The 26,197-nt window shown below is 44.5% G+C and overlaps 1 protein-coding gene across 1 annotated transcript in view; it reads right to left on the reverse strand.

Moving 5' to 3' along the window:
- EXOC3L1 (exocyst complex component 3 like 1) overlaps positions 1 to 10,054 on the reverse strand; it is a 146,609-nt gene extending 136,555 nt beyond the window's left edge. Inside the window, exon 1 of the mRNA XM_085637445.1 lies at positions 9,421 to 10,054. Within this exon, the coding sequence (XP_085493571.1) occupies positions 9,421 to 9,910 (490 nt within the window). The 5' untranslated portion in view covers positions 9,911 to 10,054. The remainder of the gene's footprint in view (positions 1 to 9,420) is intronic.
- Positions 10,055 to 26,197: the final 16,143 nt, after the last annotated feature.

Here is a 26,197-nt window from a genome sequence, read left to right on the forward strand (position 1 = left end):
TGGTTTCCTTTCCTCCGGTCTCGGCTTGCCTCGTTTCACCCGGGCCCCCTCATGGGACCCGGGACTTCCTCATGGAGCCTGCGAGGCTCCGTCTCGATCTCTGCCGGCGGGGCGGGGACTTCCTCTCCCTGCTCCGCCCCTGTCCCAGGCCGACCATGCCTGACTTCCGGCCTCGATCGGGCCGGCGGCGGTGATCTCTTCTCCGCGAACTGAGGGGTAGGCACCCTCGTTCATTTCAATCAAGAGCGGGGTGGGCACCCGCGCACCATAAATACCGCAAAGTCGCGGGGTGGGCACCCGCGCATACAACTAACTAAATAAACGGGGTAGGCACCCATATTGGCACACAACCAGCGGGGTGGGCACCCGCGACAGGACACAATGAGGGGGAATCCCTATGCTGGGGATTCCCTCTAAGGAGTTCGCAGCACTGCAGGCGGCAGAGAGGCGCTCGGGGAAACCAGGGAAGCGCTATTCCATAATAATAAAGCGCTCCTCAGCAGATTGGAGACACAGCGCTCCCCAAGCGCTAGGCAGGCTGTAACAAGCCTTGGCAAAGGGAAAAGTTCTAAGCAGTCCTGGGCATCAGAAGATGGAGCACAGCAGCTCCCAGCAAAGGAAAAGGTCCAGTAAGTCCATCTGGCATCCAGGGGCTGGGCAGGGCCCAGGGAGGCAAGCCTTCCCCTGGGCCCCAGCAGCAGCACGCCCCTGGTAGATTCAAGTACAGAACGAGAACATTTTCATAGGGTCACAGCCCCTCTTTTATACACCAAATCCTTTGTTCAAGGTGCAGGGAAGGGACGAACCAGTTACAACTGGTTCCTGAGCACTTTGTTTTGCTCAGCCCCTCTCCCTATTCACAGGGCAGGCCAGGGTCATCAGTCGCACCACAGGGGGCGGAGCCAGCATTGTGTGGGGAAAGCCCAGCCCTATTCAGGACCCAGGTGTACTCCTCCCACCCATCTAGCTGCTGATCTTCCTATTCACCACTGGGTGACTGCTCCCGACTCTGGGGATTCCCTAGCCAGTCACCTGACCTCAGCCAGCCAATCACGCGACAGGCAGTCACTGCACATTTAGGCCAGCGTCTAGAAGTGGCACTTCCACACTAGACACAGCCACGCCGCACACATCATCGCACAGCATTTAATCACACGACTCCGCACATACCAAACTCGCACCTGCACTCCCCACGCATCAGGAACTAACATGGTCACTCAGATCCCCCATGCATTCCTATGGGAGGGCAGGTCAGTCTCACCAAACCATACATAGAGCGCACGCGCTTTCCACTGGGACACAGTGTGAAAGCGCCTAGAGGCCTAAATCCACTAATACACCATAGGGAAAAAGCTAATATACTGCAAAAAACTTCCGGGGGTGAACTTGCCAGAAGGGCCAAGTACAACAGGCACTTTCTATATCCCTTGCAGGGCCTAAAGCACTTTCTGGAGGGTTGAGTAAGTAGCTACCCAGTTTGTTATGCATGGCTGTTAGCGTGTTGTAAATCTAGAGTGGTCTAAGTGGGCTCATTTTGGTGCACTTGATCCAGAGCAGTGCTCCAAACTGGAAGTAATTAACTTTTAGCTAAATAAAGGCATGGCTTTAGAGGAGTATAGATGCATTTGCAAATGTCTACCATAGTTGCCTTATGGGGTTTATGTCCTCTGGCGACTAGGTATATTGATTAAGGAACAGGATAGGTTCCATTTAGGAATGGCAGTGGTGTAACTGTAGGATAAATCAACAAAAGAAATCCTCAGAACAAAAACATCCCTGAGCTCCCTCCTCACAGTGAGGAGGTTGTAGCCCCTGGCGGGGCTAGGCATGCCCATCAAGAGGAGAATCCCACATGATGAAGCATGCTTCTTCGGTGGATGATGGGAATTCGTCCTAATTAAGGGACTCCCCCAGAAGCACCTAGAGATACTCTTTGCTGTCTCTTTTTTTGTATGGTCTTGCACTCAGACCCGAGGATTTCTTTTGTTGATTCATTAATGGTTAGGGATCTAATCCTCGCTGGTCTCTTAAACTTCCCCAGGACCCCCCTCTCTCTTTTGTATTTATTGCAACTGTAGGATAACCTGAGCCCCACAGTAGTAAGTGTATGAGGCCGACATGAAAGCGGAGATGGCCAGACAAAGGATAACTAGATACAAGACAATTGTATGTTTAAGAAGTTTGTCCAGAAGCAGAATGGATCAACCCAAGGATAATCAGAGTTACCACAGTGGGAGATCTAAAAGGCCAATCCAGATGCAAAGATGACACTAGCCTGGGACAACCTTAAACATTACAGTGGTGTGTCTAGGATTAATTAATCCACCCAGAAACCATGAGGTGCAACCTACGGCAGTGGCTACTGCTTCGGGACTAAACAAAAAGGGACTGGAATGACAGTGCTGTTGAAACAAGCAGTACTTGCATTTTAAGAAGGTGGGATGTGAGTGAGGAGGACAGTAAGAGGAGTGAGGGGAAGGGATTCCTAAAAGGCTCAAACAGGGAAGATGTCACAGGCAGTTTCCCTTAACTACTCCATCTTTCAAACTGATGCCTGGGCTGGATGCTCTCAGAGGAGACATTGGGAAGGAAGTGAAGACCCAGTCAGATGACTGGGGTGACCAATCATGTCCCGCCCCTACAATCGTCTCAGATGGAGAGGGAGAGCTGGAATGGACACCAGAAAAAAGGAACAAAGGTAAAACAAACTACACCATTGCAAGGGACCAAATGAGTTAAATGCACAGTCGGCTTCAAAGATCAGAAACGTTTCCTGCCCCAGTACTATGTTTATTGTACAATACGATAGTATTGATTATCTGGAGAACCTCTAAGCTACAGCAGGTGACCATTTGCGCAGCGTATGTGCTATGATGTGTAGGTGTCTGCTGAGGGGGAGGGGGCGGGGGGACATGACCCCCTGAGGTATTTCCTCTGCAACATCTTCAAAATAAGATGGAGGTGGCAGACAGATGAAGACAGGAAGTCGTAGCAAGGAAAGGATCTTTATTTAGGAGGGCACAGTCTCTCCGATATTGTTCCAGGTCATCGGCTACTCCATGGCCAAACAGGTGTTCACCATCGAACGACGTGTTAATGATATGACTTTTGACATCTGGACGAAAGCCAGAAATATGTTGCCTGAAATGCAGTTTCATTAAAAGGCCAGTTGCTCTCTGACAACTGGCTGCATTTGCTGCACAGTGGCCATTTAAAAGTTGTGTAGAGAAGGTGGGCTGGAATCTATGATCCTAGGCAGTAACTCCTCTCCTCCACTGAGCTATTATATCTTCCTGGGCCCAAAATGGGAACTGACATGCAGAGACGGTGTTTACCAGCTCGTTTTTTGCATGTTCTTGACATAGGAACAAATCTTGTTTTGAGACAATACTGGTGTACCTGAAATCAGGTGGGGCAGTACCTCATTCGGGGCACTTCTTTACCGCTCCACCCAACTTAGAAGTGAGCTCATAAAGGGATACCTAGACGCATTTGTGTTCGATACTAGCTTTCCTTCTTGAACAACAGTTGCAGCTTTTTTCTTATGTTTTTTGGGGAGCAGTTGTTGGATGGCCTACAGTTCAACACAGCAATAGAAATAAAAAAAAATACAATACATCAGACTGCAGATAATCAATCCTCAATAGGTTTACTCCATTGTGTCAATGTTCTTACTCGCTCTATCTGCAGGGGTGAAATAGTGCCGCTGATTTACTCATCTCTTCCCTGTTGTGGAGAGAATTCCTTTTCGAGTACAGAGTATGGCCTTAAAAGGCTATTTCAACTCCTGATTGGATCCCTCCCTAGAAGCTGTATAAGCACCCTTTTGTGTTTATTTTTTTTAATGATGCACAGTACCTATTCCACATTTTACCTGATGATGAGTAGAATATAAAACTAGGTGTTGAAACATCAACATTCTCAAGTAGACACAGGAGGAGCGCCCATCCAACGGGCATATGAAGGGAGAACGAGATAGCTGGATAGAGGACCCTAGGGAATAGACCTGAGACGGATATTTAGGCACAACAATTCAAGACACGCCTGGTGGGGAGGGAAAGGGTTGCCACTTGGCATAGGGTGAGTAGATGAAGTGGATATTATATGTGTTTTAGCAATGTGCTCCAAGTATTATAACCATCACAACTCTTGAAGAAGTACCAACTGAGCATGGAGGCTGGTTACATAGTAATGGAATGTTTGCCAGGAGAATACTTATAACTAAGCATATCCCTTTTCAAATGTTTGTATTTTCATGTTTCATGATTCAGAAATAACCAATAAAGTTTGTTTAAAAAAAAATAAAACATTCTCAAGTAGACATAGGGTTTACAGAGACTACCCTCTTAACATAGGGTTTAAGTAGATTACCTTCAATTTGATTGCTTTATGTGCAAATTCTTCCCTGTTTTTGTTGTACTTAAAATGCTTGAAATAATTATTGTTCAACGTGGGCATCTTTGTTTCACATGTGCCTATTAAAAAGCAGACAGCATGTAAAAGTCACATTTTATTACAAATTGTTTGGAAAGGGTTATACGGTAAGTCTAATACACCACAATTTGGAGAGTTCTGCTGCTTTTCTCAAAATGAAATCAATGCACAACTTTTCACAGACAGGTTGTGGCTATGCCTTCACTAAAGTGAATAAATCATTACAAGATGACCAAATTTGAGTCTCATAAAATTAGCTATTGTCTTATAAAATTTCAGATGAACACAAAATAAGCAGGGTTGGACCACTGTTTCTCTATTTGCTGCTAATGCTGGACAGAGTGAGCGGGGTTTGGATGGAGAACTGAGGTACTGAACATTGTCCTGAAGTCTGAGAAGGATAGATCTAACTTTGTACATTTAAAGCCATTGGGGCCTCTGCCTGCCGTTTCCAGGTACATTCCTTTTTTGATTGTCATCATTTCTCCCCTTCTCGGGAAGAAGCTGAATACATAGGATGTGAGACACTCACGTGGAAACAGCCTGCCAAGCGGATCCTGCCCCAGCTTCCTGAGGGCAGGAAACACAAGTTTCAAGACACAAGATCACTTCAAAACTGGATAGGTTGCAATGATATGCCAACACGAAAAAGGTAACAGCGGTACCCCAAACCTAGTCCACAATAGTGCTAAAACATGGGATTGTCACATGAGAGTCCGAAGAGTGCTCAACACCTGATCCAGACAGAAGAGTCCTCAATACCATGCCCAGACAGAAGCGCTCGACAGCTGACCCAAAGAGAAGAGTGCTCGACACCTGGCCCATACAGCAGAGTGCTCGACACCTGGCCCATACAGTAGAGTGCTCGACACCTGGCCCATACAGTAGAGTGCTCGACACCTGGCCCATACAGATGAGTGCTCGACACCTGGCCCATACAGATGAGTGCTCGACACCTGGCCCATACAGATGAGTGCTCTACAGCTGATCCAGTCAGAAGAGTGCTTGACACCTGATCTAGACAGAAAGTGCTCTACACCTGATCCTGACAGAAGAGTGCTAGATACCTGACCCATACAGAAGAGTGCTCGACACCTGATCCAGACAGAAGAGTGCTCGACACCTGATCCAGACAGAAGAGTGCTCGACACCTGATCCAGACAGAAGAGTGCTTGACACCTGACCCATACAGAAGAGTGCTCGACACCTGATCCAGACAGAAGAGTGCTCAACACCTGATCCAGACAGAAGAGTGCTCAACACCTGATCCAGACAGAAGAGTGCTTGGCACCTGATCCAGACAGAAGAGTGCTTGACACCTGACCCATACAGAAGAGTGCTCTACACCTGATCCAGACAGAAGAGTGCTCGACACCTGATCCAGACAGAAGAGTGCTCGACACCTGATCCAGACAGAAGAGGGCTCGACACCTGGCCCATACAGAAGAGTGGTCTACAGCTGATCCAGACAGAAGAGTGCTCGACACCCGGGCCCATACAGAAGAGTGCTCGACACCTGACCCATACAGAAGAGTGCTCGACACCTGATCCAGACAGAAGAGTGCTCGACACCTGATCCAGACAGAAGAGTGCTCGACACCTGATCCAGACAGAAGAGTGCTTGACACCTGACCCATACAGAAGAGTGCTCGACACCTGATCCAGACAGAAGAGTGCTCAACACCTGATCCAGACAGAAGAGTGCTTGACACCTGATCCAGACAGAAGAGTGCTTGACACCTGACCCATACAGAAGAGTGCTCTACACCTGATCCAGACAGAAGAGTGCTCGACACCTGATCCAGACAGAAGAGTGCTCGACACCTGATCCAGACAGAAGAGGGCTCGACACCTGGCCCATACAGAAGAGTGGTCTACAGCTGATCCAGACAGAAGAGTGCTCGACACCCGGGCCCATACAGAAGAGTGCTCGACACCTGATACAGACAGAAGAGTGCTCGACACCTGATCCAGACAGAAGAGTGCTCTACACCTGATCCAGACAGAAGAGTGCTCGACACCTGATCCAGACAGAAGAGTGCTCGACACCTGATCCAGACAGAAGAGTGCTCGACACCTGATCCAGACAGAAGAGTGCTTGACACCTGACCCATACAGAAGAGTGCTCGACACCTGATCCAGACAGAAGAGTGCTCAACACCTGATCCAGACAGAAGAGTGCTCAACACCTGATCCAGACAGAAGAGTGCTTGGCACCTGATCCAGACAGAAGAGTGCTTGACACCTGACCCATACAGAAGAGTGCTCTACACCTGATCCAGACAGAAGAGTGCTCGACACCTGATCCAGACAGAAGAGTGCTCGACACCTGATCCAGACAGAAGAGGGCTCGACACCTGGCCCATACAGAAGAGTGGTCTACAGCTGATCCAGACAGAAGAGTGCTCGACACCCGGGCCCATACAGAAGAGTGCTCGACACCTGACCCATACAGAAGAGTGCTCGACACCTGATCCAGACAGAAGAGTGCTCGACACCTGATCCAGACAGAAGAGTGCTCGACACCTGATCCAGACAGAAGAGTGCTTGACACCTGACCCATACAGAAGAGTGCTCGACACCTGATCCAGACAGAAGAGTGCTCAACACCTGATCCAGACAGAAGAGTGCTTGACACCTGATCCAGACAGAAGAGTGCTTGACACCTGACCCATACAGAAGAGTGCTCTACACCTGATCCAGACAGAAGAGTGCTCGACACCTGATCCAGACAGAAGAGTGCTCGACACCTGATCCAGACAGAAGAGGGCTCGACACCTGGCCCATACAGAAGAGTGGTCTACAGCTGATCCAGACAGAAGAGTGCTCGACACCCGGGCCCATACAGAAGAGTGGTCTACAGCTGATCCAGACAGAAGAGTGCTCGACACCCGGGCCCATACAGAAGAGTGCTCGACACCTGATACAGACAGAAGAGTGCTCGACACCTGATCCAGACAGAAGAGTGCTCGACACCTGATCCAGACAGAAGAGTGCTCTACACCTGATCCAGACAGAAGAGTGCTCGACACCTGATCCAGACAGAAGGGTGCTCGACACCTGATCCAGACAGATGAGTGCTCAACACCTGACCCACACAGAAGAGTGCTCGACACCTGGCCCATACAGAAGAGTGCTCGACACCTGGCCCATGCAGAAGAGTGCTCTACAGCTGATTCAGACGGAAGAGCGCTCGACACCTGATTCAGACAGAAGAGTGCTCGACACCTGACCCATACAGAAGAGTGCTCTACACCTGATCCAGAAAAAAGAATGCACCACACCTGATCCAGACAGAAGAGTGCTCAACACCTGATCCAGACAAAAAAGTCCTTGACACCTGACCCATATAGTAGAGTGCTCGACACCTGGCCCATACAGAAGAGTGGTCTACACCTGATCCAGACAGAAGAGTGCTCGACACCTGGCCCATACACAAGAGTGTTCGACACCTGGCCCATAAAGAAGAGTGCTCGAGACCTGGCCCATACAGAAGAGTGCATGACACCTGATCCAGACAGAAGAGTGCTCGACACCTGAACCAGACAGAAGAGTGCTCGACACCTTATCCAGACAGAAGAGTGCTCGACACCTGAAGCAGACAGAAGAGAGCTTGACACCTGATCCTGACAAAGGAGTCCTTGACACCTGACCCATATAGTAGAGTGCTCGACACCTGGCCCATACAGAAGAGTGCTCGACACCTGAAGCAGACAGAAGAGTGCTCGACACCTGGCCCATACAGAAGAGTGGTCTACACCTGATCCAGACAGAAGAGTGTTCGACACCTGGCCCTTAAAGAAGAGTGTTCGACACCTGGCCCTTAAAGAAGAGTGATCGACACCTTATCCAGACAGAAGAGTGCTCGACACCTGAAGCAGACAGAAGAGTGCTCGACACCTGAACCAGACAGAAGAGTGCTCGACACCTTATCCAGACAGAAGAGTGCTCGACACCTGAAGCAGACAGAAGAGTGCTCGACACCTGGCCCATACAGAAGAGTGGTCTACACCTGATCCAGACAGAAGAGTGTTCGACACCTGGCCCTTAAAGAAGAGTGATCGACACCTGGCCCATAAAGAAGAGTGCTCAACACTTGATCAACACAGAAGGGCACGCCACACCTGGGTCAGACAGAAGAATGGTGAACACCAGGTCCAACCAGAAAAGTTCACTACACCGTATTAAGTTAGAACAGTGCATCTAACCTGAACCAGACAGATGAGCGCTCCACATCCGGGCCAGTCAAAAGAGTGCTTCACAGTCCACACCTGGGTCAGAAAAAAGAGCACTCTGTGCCAGGTCTATAACGAAGAGAGCTCCACGCATGGTCTAGACAGAAGAACGATCCACACTTCTGTCACACAGAAGAGAGCTCTGCATCTGGGACTTACAAAACAGAGCTTTCACTTGGGCCAGACAGGAGAGTAAGTACCCCGCACCTGGGTCAGAGAAAAGAGCTGTAATCCTAAACCATACAGAACAGCGCTCCACACTACGAGGGTTCAATACACCTGGACCAGACAGAAGACAGCTCAACCCAAAGCCTAGACAAGAGTTCTTCATTCACACCTCGAGCAGACCAAGATGCACTCCACACCTGAGCCAAGACACAATGGAAATCATATTCTGACTTCTTTAAGAAAGGAGAACATATGGGGTATGAACAAAGAAACCACACTTTGCCCACTGATGAAAGAAAGAAAAGAGACCTGTTTATGGTATGGTGGTCAGTGCTTTAAATGGGAAAAAATAAGTGCACTGATGGTGGTACTTCCAAAAGGAAAACGAGAAGACGCCTTCCCCACTGTCCATCCCAGGAGAAGCGAAGCAGAATATACGGCAAACCCGGCCCTCTCCATCTCACTGCACCAAAGCACAACTACCTATCTGAGGTCACGGGGTCTCCCTCCCCTCCATTGCCCATGGATGAGCCCAGCCCTGTCATGGACAGGCTGTCGCGGTGTCACAGCTCACTCACTGTACCTTGGGGGGTGGAAGGAGCGCCCCTCTCTCCGGCACCGCCGTCGCCCGGGCTCCCCTCCTTTGCGGGCCCGCTGCCCGGGCTCCCCTCTGCAGACATGCCGCCCCCAGCAGCTCTCCGGCCCCTGATCGCAGGACAGGCCAGGGGGATGGGCTGGGCGCAGACTGCGGCTTCCTCTGCTCGCGCCGCACTCCCGCATGCTGCAGCCAGGCTCACAGGATGCTGCTGGAAGAGGAAACCAGCCGCGTGCGGGGAGGGCGGCGGGCTGCAGGGAGGAGTGGGGGACAATGGGCAATGGGAGGGCAGGGGGTGAGGTGACCGGGCACAGAGGGGACGGGCATGAAACTTCTCCGAGAGGGGTACCCCGGGAGGTTTTGGGTGTGACAGGAAAATAGAGCTGGAAACGCAGCGGGGAGGGGGTTGTTCAGGAGGGCGGGCCCAGGGTTGGCAAGTGAATGAACAATGCCAACGGGATGGCAAAGATAGGGCCATGATAACAGATAAAGGAGGGAGGGAGAAACAAGGCGGGGGTGTCAGTAGAAGGTGACAGAAAGAGAAGATAATCTAGAGGGAGCGGTAGACAACAGGGCAGGGAAAAGTGAGGAACTACGTTTGAAGGAGAGAGAAGGAATACGGGGAAGGAGAGAAAGGGAGAATATGTGGGGCGGGGGCGGGAGCGAGCGGGTACTATGGAGCAGGAGAAAAGGACAGGGGGATGTTGCTAACGGGTAGAGCTGCCGACTGTGGAGCTGGGGAACCAGGTTCGAGGCTCGGCGTCGCCTCAACATCCTGTGAAATTGGGCAAATCCTTTAATCTCCCCGGGCATCCCAAAAATGATTGGGTCCTATATAAAACTGCAACAAAAAAAGGAAATGGGTAGGAGAAAGAGTTATATTATGGGCAGGAGGGTGAGAGCAACTCCGAGCCAGAACAATAAGGAATGGCAAGGGGGGCAGTAGTGGCAAGAAAAAGTAGCCATGGAAAATAGACTAAAAAGAGACAACCATGAAAGAATTGGGCGCAAGAGAGGACCACTGATGGCAGGAGAGATGGCTAATGAAGTTATGAGACAGAGGGAGATGGGGCAGTAAAGCCTCTCGGGACACCGTGGCCGTCTTTGGCTGCTGAGCAGTATCTCTAGAGGTTACACAGGTAGTCAGGTTTTCCAAGTGAATAACTATTATCACCGCGTTTGCAGACTTAGGCCCTCATTAGGAGTGGATTAAATTCCGATGGTGCTGGAATCTGCAGTATAATGAGATCTGGCACAGCTGTTTTGCTCAACTCTGAGAACATGGCTGCCAAGTTTTCAGTATGCTTATGTGGCACACGTCCAAGTCAAGTTCAACTTTATTCGGTCATATAAATATAAACCTCAAAAGTGCAATACAATCATATACAACAAAGCACAATGCAACAGTGGCAATTCTTTTGAAATCTTCAAATAGACATAAATTCAAGATATTAATAAAACACTATCAACCAATAAACTATAAATGATATCATCAATTTAAAAACCAGCCTACAAACTTCTATGACAGAAGAACCAGCCGCAAGAACGTGATCATAAATAGGGTATTACGTCTCGCAGCGAGGTTGTAATCAAATCATAAAACACATTTCATCTTTGAGCCTGAACTTTATTTTTATTTAAATAGTTTTATATAGCGTGCACGAGACCCTGGGAGGGTATCAGAGCGCTTTACAAATGTTACATCAAGTAAATAGCTCGATACACTAGGAACAAAAATATGAGTAGATAACAGGGAACGCATAAGTGATGTCAATATTAGTAGTGAATTAGTACTGATTACGGCTAAGACGGTACATCGCAGCAATAAAGGAATGTCTAGGCAGCAGGGAAGGAATAGGCGAAGATGCATCTAAAACTGAAGCATACAAAAGACACAGCGGTATGGAGAACGACTCAAGCAATTTCCTCACCTTCAGCACCAACTTCAGAAAGGTATACATGGTAATTAAAGTCTCTTTTGAACCAAGAGATTGTAGAAAGTGCAATGCTTCTGTGCAATGATGCAAGGGATACTTAATCAATAAAGGCTTTAAAACTGAAGACATATAATAAGAATAAAAAGTGCAAAAAAACCTTACATGTAAAAGTATTGTGTGCGGATTTCTGATCACATGGGCAGGGTGGGTAGATCTTGCGACTTGGGTAAGGTAACTAATCTGTGAAATAAACAGTCGGAACCCGAATATAATGAAGTGCTGATAGTGCTGTGCATCATAAATTAAAAATGGTTGGATGTTCTGGACTGGTTTGAGATGCATACATGAGGCAACAGAAGAGAGTTCCGATACCCTTGCTCATCCCTCATCCTCCCAGTGGTGGTTATTCAGGCATGCAAATCAATTGAGCCAAATCCATACTATTCCCCCTCACCGATCGCACATGAATTTCCAACTGAGTCACCCTTGCAGTGGTTGGATAGCACAGTTAGATACCTGGGCATATGGCTCGGTCGTGACATGGATGAGCTGTCGCGGGGGAACTACGGCCGGGCCGTGACCTAACTGGAGGAGCGGATAGCTATATGGTCGAAATTACCCTTATACCTAGTTGGCAGAATTGCGAAAGCAAAATGATTATCCTTACCAAATTCCTTTATCTATTTGTCAAAATCCCACTTACCCTCATGTCCCAGTTTTTCAAATATTTAAATACCCATATGAGCAGGTAAACAACCAAGGGTTTCCTGGGAACTTCTCACTCTCCCACTTGCACAAGGCAGAATGGGTGCACAAGACTTGACGGCAGGGAGGAGTGGGAGACAATGGGCACGGGCAATGGGAGGGCAGGGGGGTGAGGTGACCGGGTACAGAGGAGACGGGGATGAAACTTCTCCGAGAGAGTTACACCAGGAGGTTGACATTATATGCTCATTGTGCCCAAGTCCAATACCTACACTTCTGGTTATACCCGATTCACTTCCAGCCTCGCGTGGCCGTACAGACAGATCCCTCTACCCCATGCCATTTAAAAAAGACGCTTTATCATTCTTATCGGCACCCTAGGGAGGAAATTAATACAGTGGAATGTGTCTGCTGGGCATGGGAGAGTTTGAGGAAAATAGAAAAATTAACTCATCTTCACACCCCTTCTATTCCACTGGCCAATAAACCCCATATACCACCACTTCTAGATAAAGGAGCCAGTCAGTATGCGCGCACAAGCGCAAGTTTAAAGTGTTATCAGATCTGTACCCGGATGGACAGTTCCTCTCATCACTACAGACTGCAATTTCCCCGTGCTTCTTGATACCTTACTATGCGACTAGCTGTGGGCCACGTGCCGCGCACTACAGAACACGTTTCCTGCCTTTTGTTGTGGACAGTTAAAACTTTCCCCGAACTACAGATTAAGACTAACTCATTTCAAATTCTTGCACCACATCTATCACACCACTCTGCAATTGTTTCGAATGGGGTTAGTTCCTGACCCATGCTGCTTGCGTTGCAGGGTCTGAGGTCTCCTCTCTCCACCTTGCTTGACAGTGCCCGCATCTTTTTGGGGGGAGGTATATGGACATACACAAATGATCACTGGTCATGAGGTACTCCACTCTCCCCTGGTGGGTGTACTGGGCTATGTTAAGGATACCCCTACTACCTGCTGTTGTCTTACTGCCATGTTGCTCCTGTTGGCCAAGTGCAGAGTGGCCATACACTAGAGCAGGAGACCACTCCCACCATTAAAGCATGGCTGCATGATGTTACAATTTGTCTAGAGCAACTGACCAATTTCTACGAGCTCATGCCAATCCGCTCCCGTCCCAACAATATTTGGGAGCCATTTACGTCTTGGCTTCGACAAAGGGACTCTGACTCATCTACATCTGCCTTAACGCCATAAATGCCAGGCTTTGTCAGGGCTTTGTCTAGTCCCCTCATGGACTAAAGAGAGGTCGCTCGGTCATCCAAATTGCTCACATACACTGCTACTCAGGAGCCTTTCAATGTATTCTAAAGCCTTACTGTTAATACTCTTCACTGTGTTTATGGAACAGTTGAATATATTGTAATGTATGCAATTGATCACGTATGATGCTTTGCATTGATTGGATCATGCACACGTGACAATGTTCTTTTGTACCCGCCCTTTACATCTACGCCCTTCCCTCCTTCCTTCCTTCTGCCCCCCACTTGTTCAGCTGACGGTGTTGTGTTGTTTGCAACGATAAATAGTAATAGAAATGATGCTTCCTGGAGATCTTCCCAGGCTTTTAATCTGAGGGCATTTTTCCTTTCTGCTGTCGCCCTTTTGTAGATCTTCCTACATCGAGCTACCTCCGGAGGAGACCTGGGCTGCTTGTGAAGAGAGGCCATTAGCTCTTTATGAGACCTGGAGCATGCTGCATGAAACAATCATCTTTCGCTTCATGTAAAATGGGGAGTTGTATGGTTTATATCCTTATAATATCGCTGTCTGCCTTCTGTGCCTGGGCGATAACGTCTCGGTTGTGACCCTCTGTGTGCACACTAATAGCTGTCAAGGGTGTGGGTAAGTGCTTACAGCAATCGGAGCCAATGGTTCCTCTCAAAAGTCCTTCTGGTACATTAATGTTGCTGGAGCTTGGCAACAATGAACTAGAATACTGAGGTAAAAGCACTGGCGACAGCTCGATCCCCCACATGTAAATTCATCCTTGAGCTGCCAAGCAAGGTTGGCTAGGTCCGGGGAAGTCAAGTAGTACTAGTAATGTCTCTGTCCCCTAAGGATGGATTTTCCCTGATCTCTATTGTCTTATATGTCTTGTGCTCGCCACTGTCCCAAGAAGTTTCAAAATCTTGCTCCTGTTAAGGACATCATGGTTGCCCCTAGAGGCATAGTGTGGAATGAACTGAAGCTTATTGCTTGGAAAGTTGGAAGTACAAGAAAACTTCTGTTTTACCGCTTCTGCTTCCTCAGTGTTGGTTGCCCAGAATGTCTGACAGAATATCGACGGACAGAAAATCGACTTACAAAAATATCGACACGAAAATATAAATTAAAAAAAATATCGAAGTCCTATCTACATAATGGTAAGTAAAAAAATATCGAGAAAAAAATATAGCTGTCAAAAAAATAGATGTTAAAAATATCGTTTTAAAAAATGTTTTAATAATGTCATATTAAGTAAATAATACATATAAATAAAAGAAACAGTTAAAAATATGATAACATGTTTAAAAAATAATAACTAATACATATAATGTTAATATAAATTAAACATATACATATAAATTAATATATATACTTACTCCACATAGTGCAATCGGAAGAGGTGTGGCGCCGCGACCAGGGCGACTGACTCCGGAATCTGGGGATCACAGTTCGATCCCCGACACCGGCGGCAGATTAGCCCAGCACCATGTGACTCTGGGCAACAGCTTGCTAAATCTTCCCAACGGCCCCCAGCGCCTAGAGACCCTTACGGGTGATTGTTCGCGCTTTACAAATGTGGATTATTATATAGTGCAACAGTAGGGAAAGTGTTGAATATCGTAGGGGTAAAAATTACAATTTCCACTCCAGTGAGTGCAACAGTTGGGAAAGCGCTGTATAGCATAGGGGTAAAAATTACTATTCCCACTCCAGGGAGTGCAACAGTAGGAAAAGCGTTGGATAGCGTAGGGGTTGAAATTACTATTTCCACTCCAGTGAGTGCAGCAGTATGGAAAACGTTAGATAGCGTAGGGGTTAAATTAACATACTTATTAATTAAATGAATTTGGTAAAATAAATAACATATTAATGATTAATTAAAAAAAATACTAATAAAATGTAATTAATATTGACTTAAATAACATTAAATTACTTCCCACCCTATTTCCCCCATAAACACACAACCCACAAAAAATAACAATTAATGTATTTATCAATTAATTAATAAAAAATGATTACCAATTACTAATAAATTAACAATAAATTAACCAACAATAAATACAAAATAACAACAAATTAATCATAATTATTATAAATTAAGCAATTAATAAAAATTAACTGCCAATAATGAATTAACAATTAATAATCAATAACAATAAATAAAAACATTAATTATAATTAAATTACTTCCCACCATATTCCCCTATAAACCCACAACCCGCTACACTTAAAAATTAACATAATTATTCTAAATATCAATTAATAAAAATGTATTACCAATTAATAATTAACTATACATTAATTATCAATAACAATAATAAATTATTTTTAATTTATATAATGATACATTATTCGTTTGATAAAAAATAATTACCAATTAATTAACTATAGATTATTAATCACTAACAATAAATACAAACATATTAATTAATTATAATTAAATTACTTCCCACCCTATTCCCCTTTAAACCCACATCCCGCTACACATAAACACGAACATAATTGTTTTAAATATCAATTAATCAATTATTAAAAACTTAATTACCAATTCATAATTAACAATACATTAATTAACAACTCCAAAAAAAAATAATTATAATTAATATAATGATAAATTAATAAATAAATAAAAAATAATTACCAATTAATTAACAATAAATTAATAATCACTATCAATATTTTTTTTCCCATTAATTATAATTAAATTACTTCCCACCCTATTCTCCTATAAACCCACAACTTGCTCTGATAATAAAACGCAAAATTGACTTAAAAAAATTACTAATTTCTAAATATTTATTACATATATTTAAAAATAATAAAAATACATTACAAAATATGTTAAACATGCATATAAAATACATACTAAAATACATAAAACTAATATAAATATTGATATTAACAACGATATTTTTGCTAACGATATTACTTACTTCGATATTACTTACTTCGATATTAAAAAAAGCAATATTACTTACCTTAAGGTCGATATTCTGGTCACCGATATTCTTGACATCGATATTCTGTCGCTACGATATTAAAAACTCAATATTATTGTAGGTCGATATAAAAAATAAAAATAAAAAAAAAATCGATATTTTGACTGCGCACCGTTTGCCCAGTTACTTTGTGCGACAAATGGAGTCCTTTTAAGAATGGACCATAGGAACATTAGAGCTTGGATTATCTATACAGACATGAAAAGACACAAAAGCAGTATTAGACATAGGGGGCTGGTGGGTGAATTCAGACGTTGCCATTGATTGAGTTAGTAGTTCCATGAGCGGTTGAGAACAAAGAGGTATAGGTCTTCGCTCCGCATAGCAGGCATATTAATTCCAACAATAGCAGTAGTGGAGTTCTCGTAGTATGTGTTAGCAGTGTGGAGATTTAGAGTTGGTGGGCTTGTAGCAAGCAGTGATGGTGCTAAAGCTGTGGCTGCATGCTGGTTATCCAAATTTGGAGTTGTACCACCCACATCAATCTGTACTTTATGGCCGAGCTTGAATAGTGAATTGTGATGAAACAGTGAGTAGGTTTTTATTTCTCTGGGAGGCTGCTTGCCTGGGGGCGAAGGAATAGCAAGACTGCCTGCCTGAACCTCAGTGTCGGAAGAGGCCAACTGCACTGGAGCTGCACAAGGATGCAGAATGTGGCTAGCACTTCGCTTAGGTCTTGCTTTCCGAAGCATTTCATGTTCCCTTTTCCTAGGTGGCTTGGCAGCCACACCCTGCTGTGCTGCGGGCACTATCCCATCAGTGATTGGGTTGATGTCAACTTGTGGGTTAGACGAGGGTGCTCCGAGAGCACCCTCGTTATCACTTCTGATGCCAGGGGATACAAATTCCGAAAAAATCAGTCGCTCAGATACTTATCCCTCAAATGCCTCAACAGGATCAGGCCGAGTGGTGAGCCATGATGAGCTTGTATTCAGTGGGTGTTCGGGGTTGCCATTTAGCAAAGCAAGGGCTTGACTGGATTCCATCTTACCCCGTTGATTTGAAGTTGTGCCAGTCTGCTGGGTAGATGTTGAAATCCAATCAAGGATAACACCCAGACTTTGGAGAATCCTGGCAAGGGAGTTGATCGTACTGGAACAAGAGCAGGAGTGATATGCAGCAGCCTGGTCTGACTGCACCCTTGTAAACAAGTTGTTCAGTGCTGAAAGTTTTGCATCAATTCCCACAACATGTGCTGCTAAGTCACTCACAATGTCCACTTGCATATCAAGTTTGTCAGAATGATAGGATAATGATGTTGAAACTGCCTCTAAATTGTTGGGTAAAGCATTCCAAATGGCAGGACTTGAGTAGAATGGGTTGTCCCTTCAGTTTGACTACTGAGGGATTTATGTTGTAGATTTCATTCTTTCCACAGGGACATTAAGTCAGAGTGACATGAAGAACTAGATCCTGTAATCATCTTCTATAACAATGTGACTAGGCTTTTCCTTAACTGGACTGGTGATCAGTGGTTTTGTAGACAGTATGTTTAGCATGATGGGCTTAATGGGGTAGAAGAGACCAAATTACATGCAAAGTTGACTGTAGTGTTGTTCGAATCAGTTACTTGGACACATGGGCTATGCATCACTGGACTAGTCACCTGAGATACCGGGCTAGCTGCCTCATATGCTAGTTTGCTCCTTACGGCTTCACCCACATTCACCGTATTTGCTTCCAAAATGAAAAAGAAGTAGAATAATCAGATGCTGTCTCCAGAAATAAGATGCTCTCCTGATGGTCCAGGACTGTAGCATGGACTTGTAAAGGCACAGTTAGTATTGGGCAATGTGTGCTCAGATTGCCATGAATGCCAGGAGTGACAATGCCTCATTCACCACTTAAGAATATGGGGCAATCGCGTTTAGATAGTTTGTAATCTAGGAGCGCTTGGGTGGAGGGGAACACGAATGAGATATGGAGGCATACAAAGAGCCAGATGATGGTACGTTTATTAGAAAGGCTAAAGACTTGCCTTCTTTTAGCCTTAACCTCTGTTAGTCCAAAATCGGTGGTTGAGCAGTGCAAGAACAATGTGTCTTAGTATTTTGAGTCCTTTGCTCAGTTATCAGCTTCCTCAAGTGGTGTAAAAGAGAAATAATGGATGAGCAGACTTAGGATTGCAGAAAAAAACACGTTGGGAAATGGCAAGATAGCAGGATAGCCGGAGGGCAGGGATGCATGCAAAAAAAATGTATACAATGTGCTAGGGGGCAGGGCACGGCACTGGCGTAACTAAACTTGAGGGGGGCCCCCCCGCAAGGTACGTGGAGAGGGCCCCCTCCAGACTCAATCAGGAACTCTACAGTCAGAATATGGTGCTGAAGGGGTCCCCTGGAGATTAGAGGCCCCCCCGCACCGCGGGGGCTGCAGGGGCCTGTGTTAAGCCAGTGGGGCACGGCACAGGCAGGGAGCACGCCCAAGCCGCAAGCCACACCCAAACCTGGTTCGGCCGCTTCCGTGAACCTGGGGCTCTACCAAATGCAGCGGGACCTAAGCCCACTGTGTTCACCGTCTACAGCCCCCCCGCCAAAGCTCCCACTTTGAGCCTTACTGGGACGGCTCTCTGTCCCGCCCTATGCTCAGTTTTCACTTCTCCCAGTAAGTGGACTGGAAATTGTAGGGAAGTAGCGCTGGAAAAAGAGTGAGGCCTCAGCCTCTGCCACCATCTCAATGCCTTGTTGCCTTGGTGTAGCAAACGGCAAATAAACGGTGAGTGGTGAGCAGTGATCAGCAGTCCACTGAGGTCTGGTCCCGGTCGCCATCAAGCACGGGCGTGCATCCGCAGCAAACAACTTACTTCCTCCTCCTCCTTTCGAGTGCGTGCTTAAAATCACCAGTCTGAGTCAATCCATCTGTATTTAAAGGTATCTCATAGAACGTAAATGAACTCAGCCTCACTTCTGTTGATCACAGTGATTGTTTCAAAATCCAAGCCATCAATAAGCAACATCATAAATATGCCCCTAGTTCTTTTACTATATAGGTGTGTAATTTGGGGTACCCATAAGAACCATTTTATCTAAGAGCGATACATTGCCTCATCGAGCAAATCTCCAAGAACTTCAGATGTTTCAAGGGGTCTTATTTTAACAGTTAACAAGAGATAACATACTTCCAGTCACTCTTTCTGAACAACATAGCACGTCCATTGTGACATTTAGAAAAAATGTGTTTATGGTACAGTGCATGTTTCTGATGGCCTTCATTTTTTTTTTTTAAACATGTTTTTTATTGCAACATTTTCAGCAAAATAACCATCGGGGCAACCGGCACCCCCTACAATCTCCGATCACACCCCTCAGTTTAGCAATGCACACAGCCATTTAGCCCACATCCCGGGGGCCGGGCGGCATATATAGACAGTTAAGCATAGTAACACAACTATCGCCTCATAGCGGTGCCTGGATCATGCCCCATGGGAGCCTCTGCTTTTCTGTCCAAACAGATTCATTCCCCCTCCAACTCAATATAACACTACCATGTTTCTGATGGCCTTCATGTGATGATTACTTTACCTTTCAATGAAGGCTTTGTTGTCCTTCAGTAGAAGGGAGGGATACCTTCTGCCATCATGCAAAGAGTGACAGTTGTCCCGCCCCAGAAGTGACGTTACTTCCGTTAACAGGACTTTAAGGCCTCTGGGGTCCCTCCACAGCAGTGACGTCACTTTCAAGGGTCACACGACCGTGTTGGGTCACGTGTGTTGTGGCATAACCCTGGTCACATGCTAGTCACATGCTCATGGTTCTACTATGTGGTTACGGCTATGCGGCAACCCACAACAAACCAGAGCCCTTGGAGATCAGGTGACCATGACGTGTTGTAAAAGAGTACGCCCCATTTTTATTATGCTTAGAATACATATAAGGAGCCCCTAAGCAGCCTCTAGCAAACCCAGGAGCTGCCCTCCAGAAAGAGATTGTTCAGCCCTTATGAAGAGATACAGCCATCTCATTAAAAAAAATACCCCCTGATGGTGGTTTGAACACTATCTATTGGTATTATCGTGGCCTGACACCATCAGCAATGGATCAGAACGAATGGAAGAGTGATCTTAAAGATGGTGGTCACAACATCACCAGCTTTGATGAGGAGCTCTGCTGGTGGTTGAAAGTGTTCAGCCACAAAGATTTGCTGCAAATGATATCCCCAATTAAGCGCTCCAGCAGCTGCAGCAAAGCCTCGAGTAATGAAGCAAATGTTGGAAAATATTTCACAGACATGGAAGATGGTGAAGAATCTATAACAGCTCCTACCTCACCGGTCTATGAAGATATGGGATTTCAGGGGGAATTGGCTCCGGAGGCTATCATTGTGCAACAGCCGTGCGCAAACTCTGCAGTCGGTTATGCTTCGATGGACCTCAGCAACTCAATATTTCAGAGCAGCCTCAGAGTCCCACGAAAATGACAAGGTTAGTAAAAAACATAATAGACCCTACTTATACTATATATACGGCTATATTTTATTTTGAACTAATAGTCTGTCTTTCTCTCTTTTTTGAACCTTTGAAAGCATCAGCAAAAAGAGCCGCGGTAGAGGGGACATCGGCAAAGGTTAAAGCCACAAATTTGTATTGCTTATGCTGTTCAAAACAGACTGAAAATTCCACAATCCAAAACAAAGTGGCGCGTAAGAAATGTGTTAGTACATATATCGCAGATTTTGAAAAGGAAGCTTCAGGCAAACCCTATGATGCCATATGACCCGTTAAAGGTTCTGCTGCAATTGTTGTGAGCGTGTGTCTAAAAAGTGATTATTATAACCTCGGCAAGAAAATTAATGATCCCCAGCAGCAGGCTGAGTGTTTATACAACTTATACACTTTAAGGAGAATCCATCATACATGTGGCTTGCAAGAACCGAACAAAGTATATAAACTATTAAGGCTGGTGTATGATTTGTCTGAGGAAAAGAAAAAATGTACATCCTGATATGATTAAGGTATTGTGGACCCCACTCAAATAGATCTGATGCTTGAACGAGGCAAGCTCAAAGCTCTGTTGTATGCAAAGTTTTGTACGCATTTTGTTAGAAGGATGGCAGAAAGGGCTATAGAAAGATACATTTGCGTTATTTATTTTAGAAATAGACGAGTCAGCTCGTTAGCCCCATGATGTGCCCCCCGGTATTCTGTCATTATGGTATTAATTAATGTTACATACTTACTCACTTTGCAGGCCAAGCATCAGTATGTTGGTGCGCAAGATGCTTCTAAGTTATGTCCATGATACATATGTATTGCCAGATTGGTATATGTTTTGCTTAAAGAAAGAATAACTTAAACTCAGCTTGTAACTCTTCCCTTTCTGAAGCTTGGTGAGCTGCCCACGGTGATGTAGTGTGACAGTCCTGCATGCATAGCCAACTGGTGTATCAGTGCATGGATATCTACAATGGATTAACACTGGAGCACATACAAAAGCCGTAAGAGGGAGTTAACACTATCACCGACGACCAGCTTACATATCGCCTTGGAGTTTCTGACTGAAGATTATTTCAGAAATAAAGGTTTAGTATTGTCTGTCAGAGAATTGTACGATTTGTTAAATGCCGTCGGTATCCTAAGTGTACAAAGTTATAGGAGGGGTGAGAGGAAATTCCTGTCTAGATCTGTTGAGTTTATAGCTGTAAAAATATCAAAAGTTGTGACACTGAGGCAAATTATCGGCCAGGCCCCTAGTAATTTATGTAGCATGAGTCATATTACGTATACGTAGTGAAAAGTCAGCAAACTGTCCAACAAAAACGACAAGACATGTACCATGAAACTGTAAAGTATGCCCTGTATGTGTGTTGCTAAAATTCTTTATATTTAAAAAAATGCCTTTACACAAACTTATTATTTTTCATTTAATGGAATGCAGGGGCTCATAACATGTCTGGGGTTGGGTCGAGAAAGATTTAGTACGATGCAAGTGGGGTTGGAAGCTTCAGAAGCACCGAAGCTCTGTTTAGAAGGGCTCTAGTTGAAAATGAGCCGGTAAACAGAGCACAGATAAAAGACCTGGTTATCTGGGGAAGAAGCGTATTCACTCTACAAGACAGCCAGGAGGCGTTTTAAAGGGAAACCAACCATTGTTAATGTGCAGCTAAATTATCAATGGCAGGTGGACATAATCAGTCTTCAAGATCTAGTCAAGAATAATAATGGAGCTCGATATATATATATATAAATATAAATATACTTGAAGATGAAGGATCACAAGAAAACAACAGCCAGCCAGGGCAAAAATCTGGATCCCAAAGGATACAATGAGTCACAAAGAAATAAAATATCCAAGAAAGAAGTGACTCAAACAGATAGATTCACCAAAGAACAAAAATATATATTTCCACTACAACGTTTCAGCTTCCGCCTTCCTCAGGTAGTACAAGATGGTTTGCTCTGTGGCTGCACAGATGACAGCTAAATTTTCAAAAAGCATCATGAGTGAAGATTCCATTTGGAATGTGGAATCAATGCAGTCCTGAGAGCTCTTGAGATATGCAGTAATCAGGTTGTGTTGTCAGTAATGTTCAGTCCATCTGGATGCAGTGATTTTAAACGGTACATCCAGAAGTTTTCCCTGGAGTCCAGTAGTTCTTCCTTTGAAACATATATATAAGATATATATAATAGTTATATTGTCCAAGTACGCCTTTGCAGAAGAGCTAATCGATAAAATTGATGCTAGCAATATCAAGGCCTTTACAGCCATCCTTAGGAAAGGGCGAACCCCTCAAAAACTGCAAATAGACGCTTGAAAAGATTTTTTTAAACAATTAGTTTCAGAAATTATTACATCAGTACTATTTTCATAATTTTGTAACACACATGGAAGTAAAAGCTGCTACTAAAGAGTGTTTTAACAGAACTTTAAAATCTAAGATGAGGAGATGTTTCACAGCCCAAAACAACTACAGATATGTGGATGTTCTACAGACTTTTCTAGATGCTTAAAAGGCTAATTATCACAGAATCATCAAAACGTCTCCCGTAGATGGCAAAACTGTGTTGGGTGCCTTTTACAACGAAGAGTTACAAAGATACCAGATGATCCACACAGGATGTACAGGGTTGAAAACATTCTGAAACAGAAAGGTAGCAGGCTAACAGACATGCCTTTGTCAAATGGAGGGGGAGGCCCAAGGAAAGAAACAGTTGCTGGCCAGCTCCCTGCAGGGTGTGTTACTACCAGGTGTTACGACTGCCACTTACCTGATCTCTAGTTTGTTCAACTTTAGTGCCGATAAGTCCTCAACTCCTCCGGATTGAAATAGAAAGGCAGTAGTAGAGAATACACGGCCAAACTATATCACTCCAGGGGAGAAAGGAAATGGGGACGAGAAAGAGAGAGAAATGAAGAGATGCCGCCAGATGTCTCACTGCACTGAAGTCTCTTCTCTCTGGGAGTTCGGGAAGTGTAGGTTCTCAGGGATGATGTGGTCTCTTGAATCCTGTCTCGTTTAAGCATATACTGACAGCGTGACTTCTCTGGTTATTTCTAAACATAAAATAAGAAAAGGTAAATACTACACTATTAAGTAACCAATGGTTCTCAGAGTCTTTGTAAAATTCAGTATGAATACCTAAGGTTTTGGGATCCTGATGCTTTAACTATTAAACCTTCTAGACAATTATTCATACAGGAATGACAATGATATTTTCCTAAAAAAGCACAAGAAATGATTAGTGTATTTATTATCTGTAATCTTGTGACGACTGTAATAGTTCACAATCCTATCATTGATAGCTCTCCAATTTACAGGATGACTTCTTCTTTTGTTTGCCTCAAATACAATAGTTTTTGGCACATATAAAATGGATAAACAGTATTTATACAAAGAGAGAGCTCAGTACAAAAGTTCTTATTCCAATGTCAATGATGAAATAATTGTTCAGTTTTCAGCGGTATTCTTCTCACCAAACTGCTTCTTGCACTTCGTTAAATTGAAATAGTCAAAAGTTCAAAGTCCGTAATGAATCTTTACACTAACCGCTGGCGGTAAATTAAGTTAAATAAACTCACCGGGACGCGTTGACTAATATACTTTGAAGACTCTGTATCTTACTTGATTATGCGCTCTATCGTCGTCCTTAATCAGATCATTTTTGTTTCCTTTACAGGATCCAGAATTCCAAACCGAGAAACAGGAAGGGTGACGGAGCAACATGACGGGCTCGCCGGAAGAGGAACAAAGCCCAGGAGAATGCTGCCAAGAAGAGGAGCCTTGTCAGTTAACATGTGCTCACGTGTAGAAGAGTCTGAGAGCTCTCAACTGTCATTGCTTCTATTTGTATACTCGTTTCAGATCATGTTGAAAGTATTATCGCATACTTGAATCTGTTCATTCCTATTAATCCATCTTATACTAAAACATATGAATAGGTACAACTTTTCGTAACCTTTTTTCAGGACTTGGGTTTCCTATCAACCCTTCTTATCTAATACATATGCTTAGCATTTTCACGACTATGGGCATGACTAGGGACACAATCATGTTGAGTTTCTTAGAGCAGTGTTAAGACTCATGATACCAGGGACTCTCTGAATGCGACAATGTTGAGACAAGATTATTTTATAGTACCTTACCATCCAACGCCTCGAAGGACAATCACATTTCTAATTCTACCGTGAAACTGGCTGAACCAGTGGACCTAAATGGGGACTGGGAGGTAGCTCTAACCAAAATCCAACACCCAAGAACATGGAATATATTTACAATGCTCGAGGCCAAATTTACTATTAGGCATGATCAGGACCCCTTGAGCATCCATGCTAGCTTTCCTCACGGCTATTACTCCAGCATAGCGACGGTTGTCAAGGCCATCAACAAATCCATAGCCAGCATCAAAATGTATTCAAATATTCAGCTAGTAAAAGTTAGATGGGAGGTGTTTCTTCAAGCTCCAAATCGCAATTCAGAGTTTAGCTGTACAGGTAAATTAAGAAGAGTTTTAGGATCAGTACAGCATATAAAAAGCCAGGTAGAGCCTTATCCTACGTGCCCCAATATTAACGAAGGGCTCTATAACTCTATGTGTATAGTAAAATTGTAGAGCCGCAGAGGATCGGGGATAGTTTTTCACCATAGTTAAAATGGGTTTCGGTGAAGGAGGAAAATAACATTGATTAATATTCAATATATCAAACTTGACTATGTAACAATTTCTAAAAAACATTTTGACACTATAACGGTCATGATCTTCAACGATCAGTCTCAGCCGGTGTCCTTTAAATACAGGAAAGTTATTGTTAAGCTTTATTTAAGGCCGCGATAGAGAATATTTCGAAGTCATCATGGTGATTATGAAATCAGAAGGCGACCCCGCTCTGTACAGGGACTATTACAGACACCAGGCTGGATATGAAGGGCCACCATTCTTTCAAGGGGCCCCTGTTATGTATGGTGGGATTTATATATTTTTTCCGTAGTTTGTTTAGAAGAGCCATGCCTTTCTTGAGATGAGGCTATGAAACTGAAAAACTTCACATTAAAGTGTTAGCCTCAAATATTGCTCAGGATGTGATGGGATCTGTGATTTCAGCTGTCACCGAACGCATGAACAAACAACCTCAAGAAGGAGCGGGCCTTTTGTATAGGCCAAGCACAAGTATTAAAAGGAAGCAAAGGTCTTCACGGCGTAGGGGGTCTTCCAGTTCCCGGTAAACAAAGGAGGCACTCTTCAAAAGTGATCACAAAAGAAGATCAGTAAAGGCAGAAGAGATCCTCGCAGAACAAGAGAACACCCTCTAGCGTAAATATTTTTTAAAACACAACTAATAAACATGGCCTTCATACATTGTGCATTGGCAGAATGCGCTGAATCAGAGTTAGACTTGTTTTCTGTAAAACCCACTCAGACCAGTCTAAAACAGATTTTTCATGGAAGTATCGCCTCT

This window comes from Triturus cristatus, chromosome 12, assembly GCF_964204655.1.
Source record: "Triturus cristatus chromosome 12, aTriCri1.1, whole genome shotgun sequence".
In the NCBI taxonomy this organism is placed as follows: domain Eukaryota; kingdom Metazoa; phylum Chordata; class Amphibia; order Caudata; family Salamandridae; genus Triturus; species Triturus cristatus.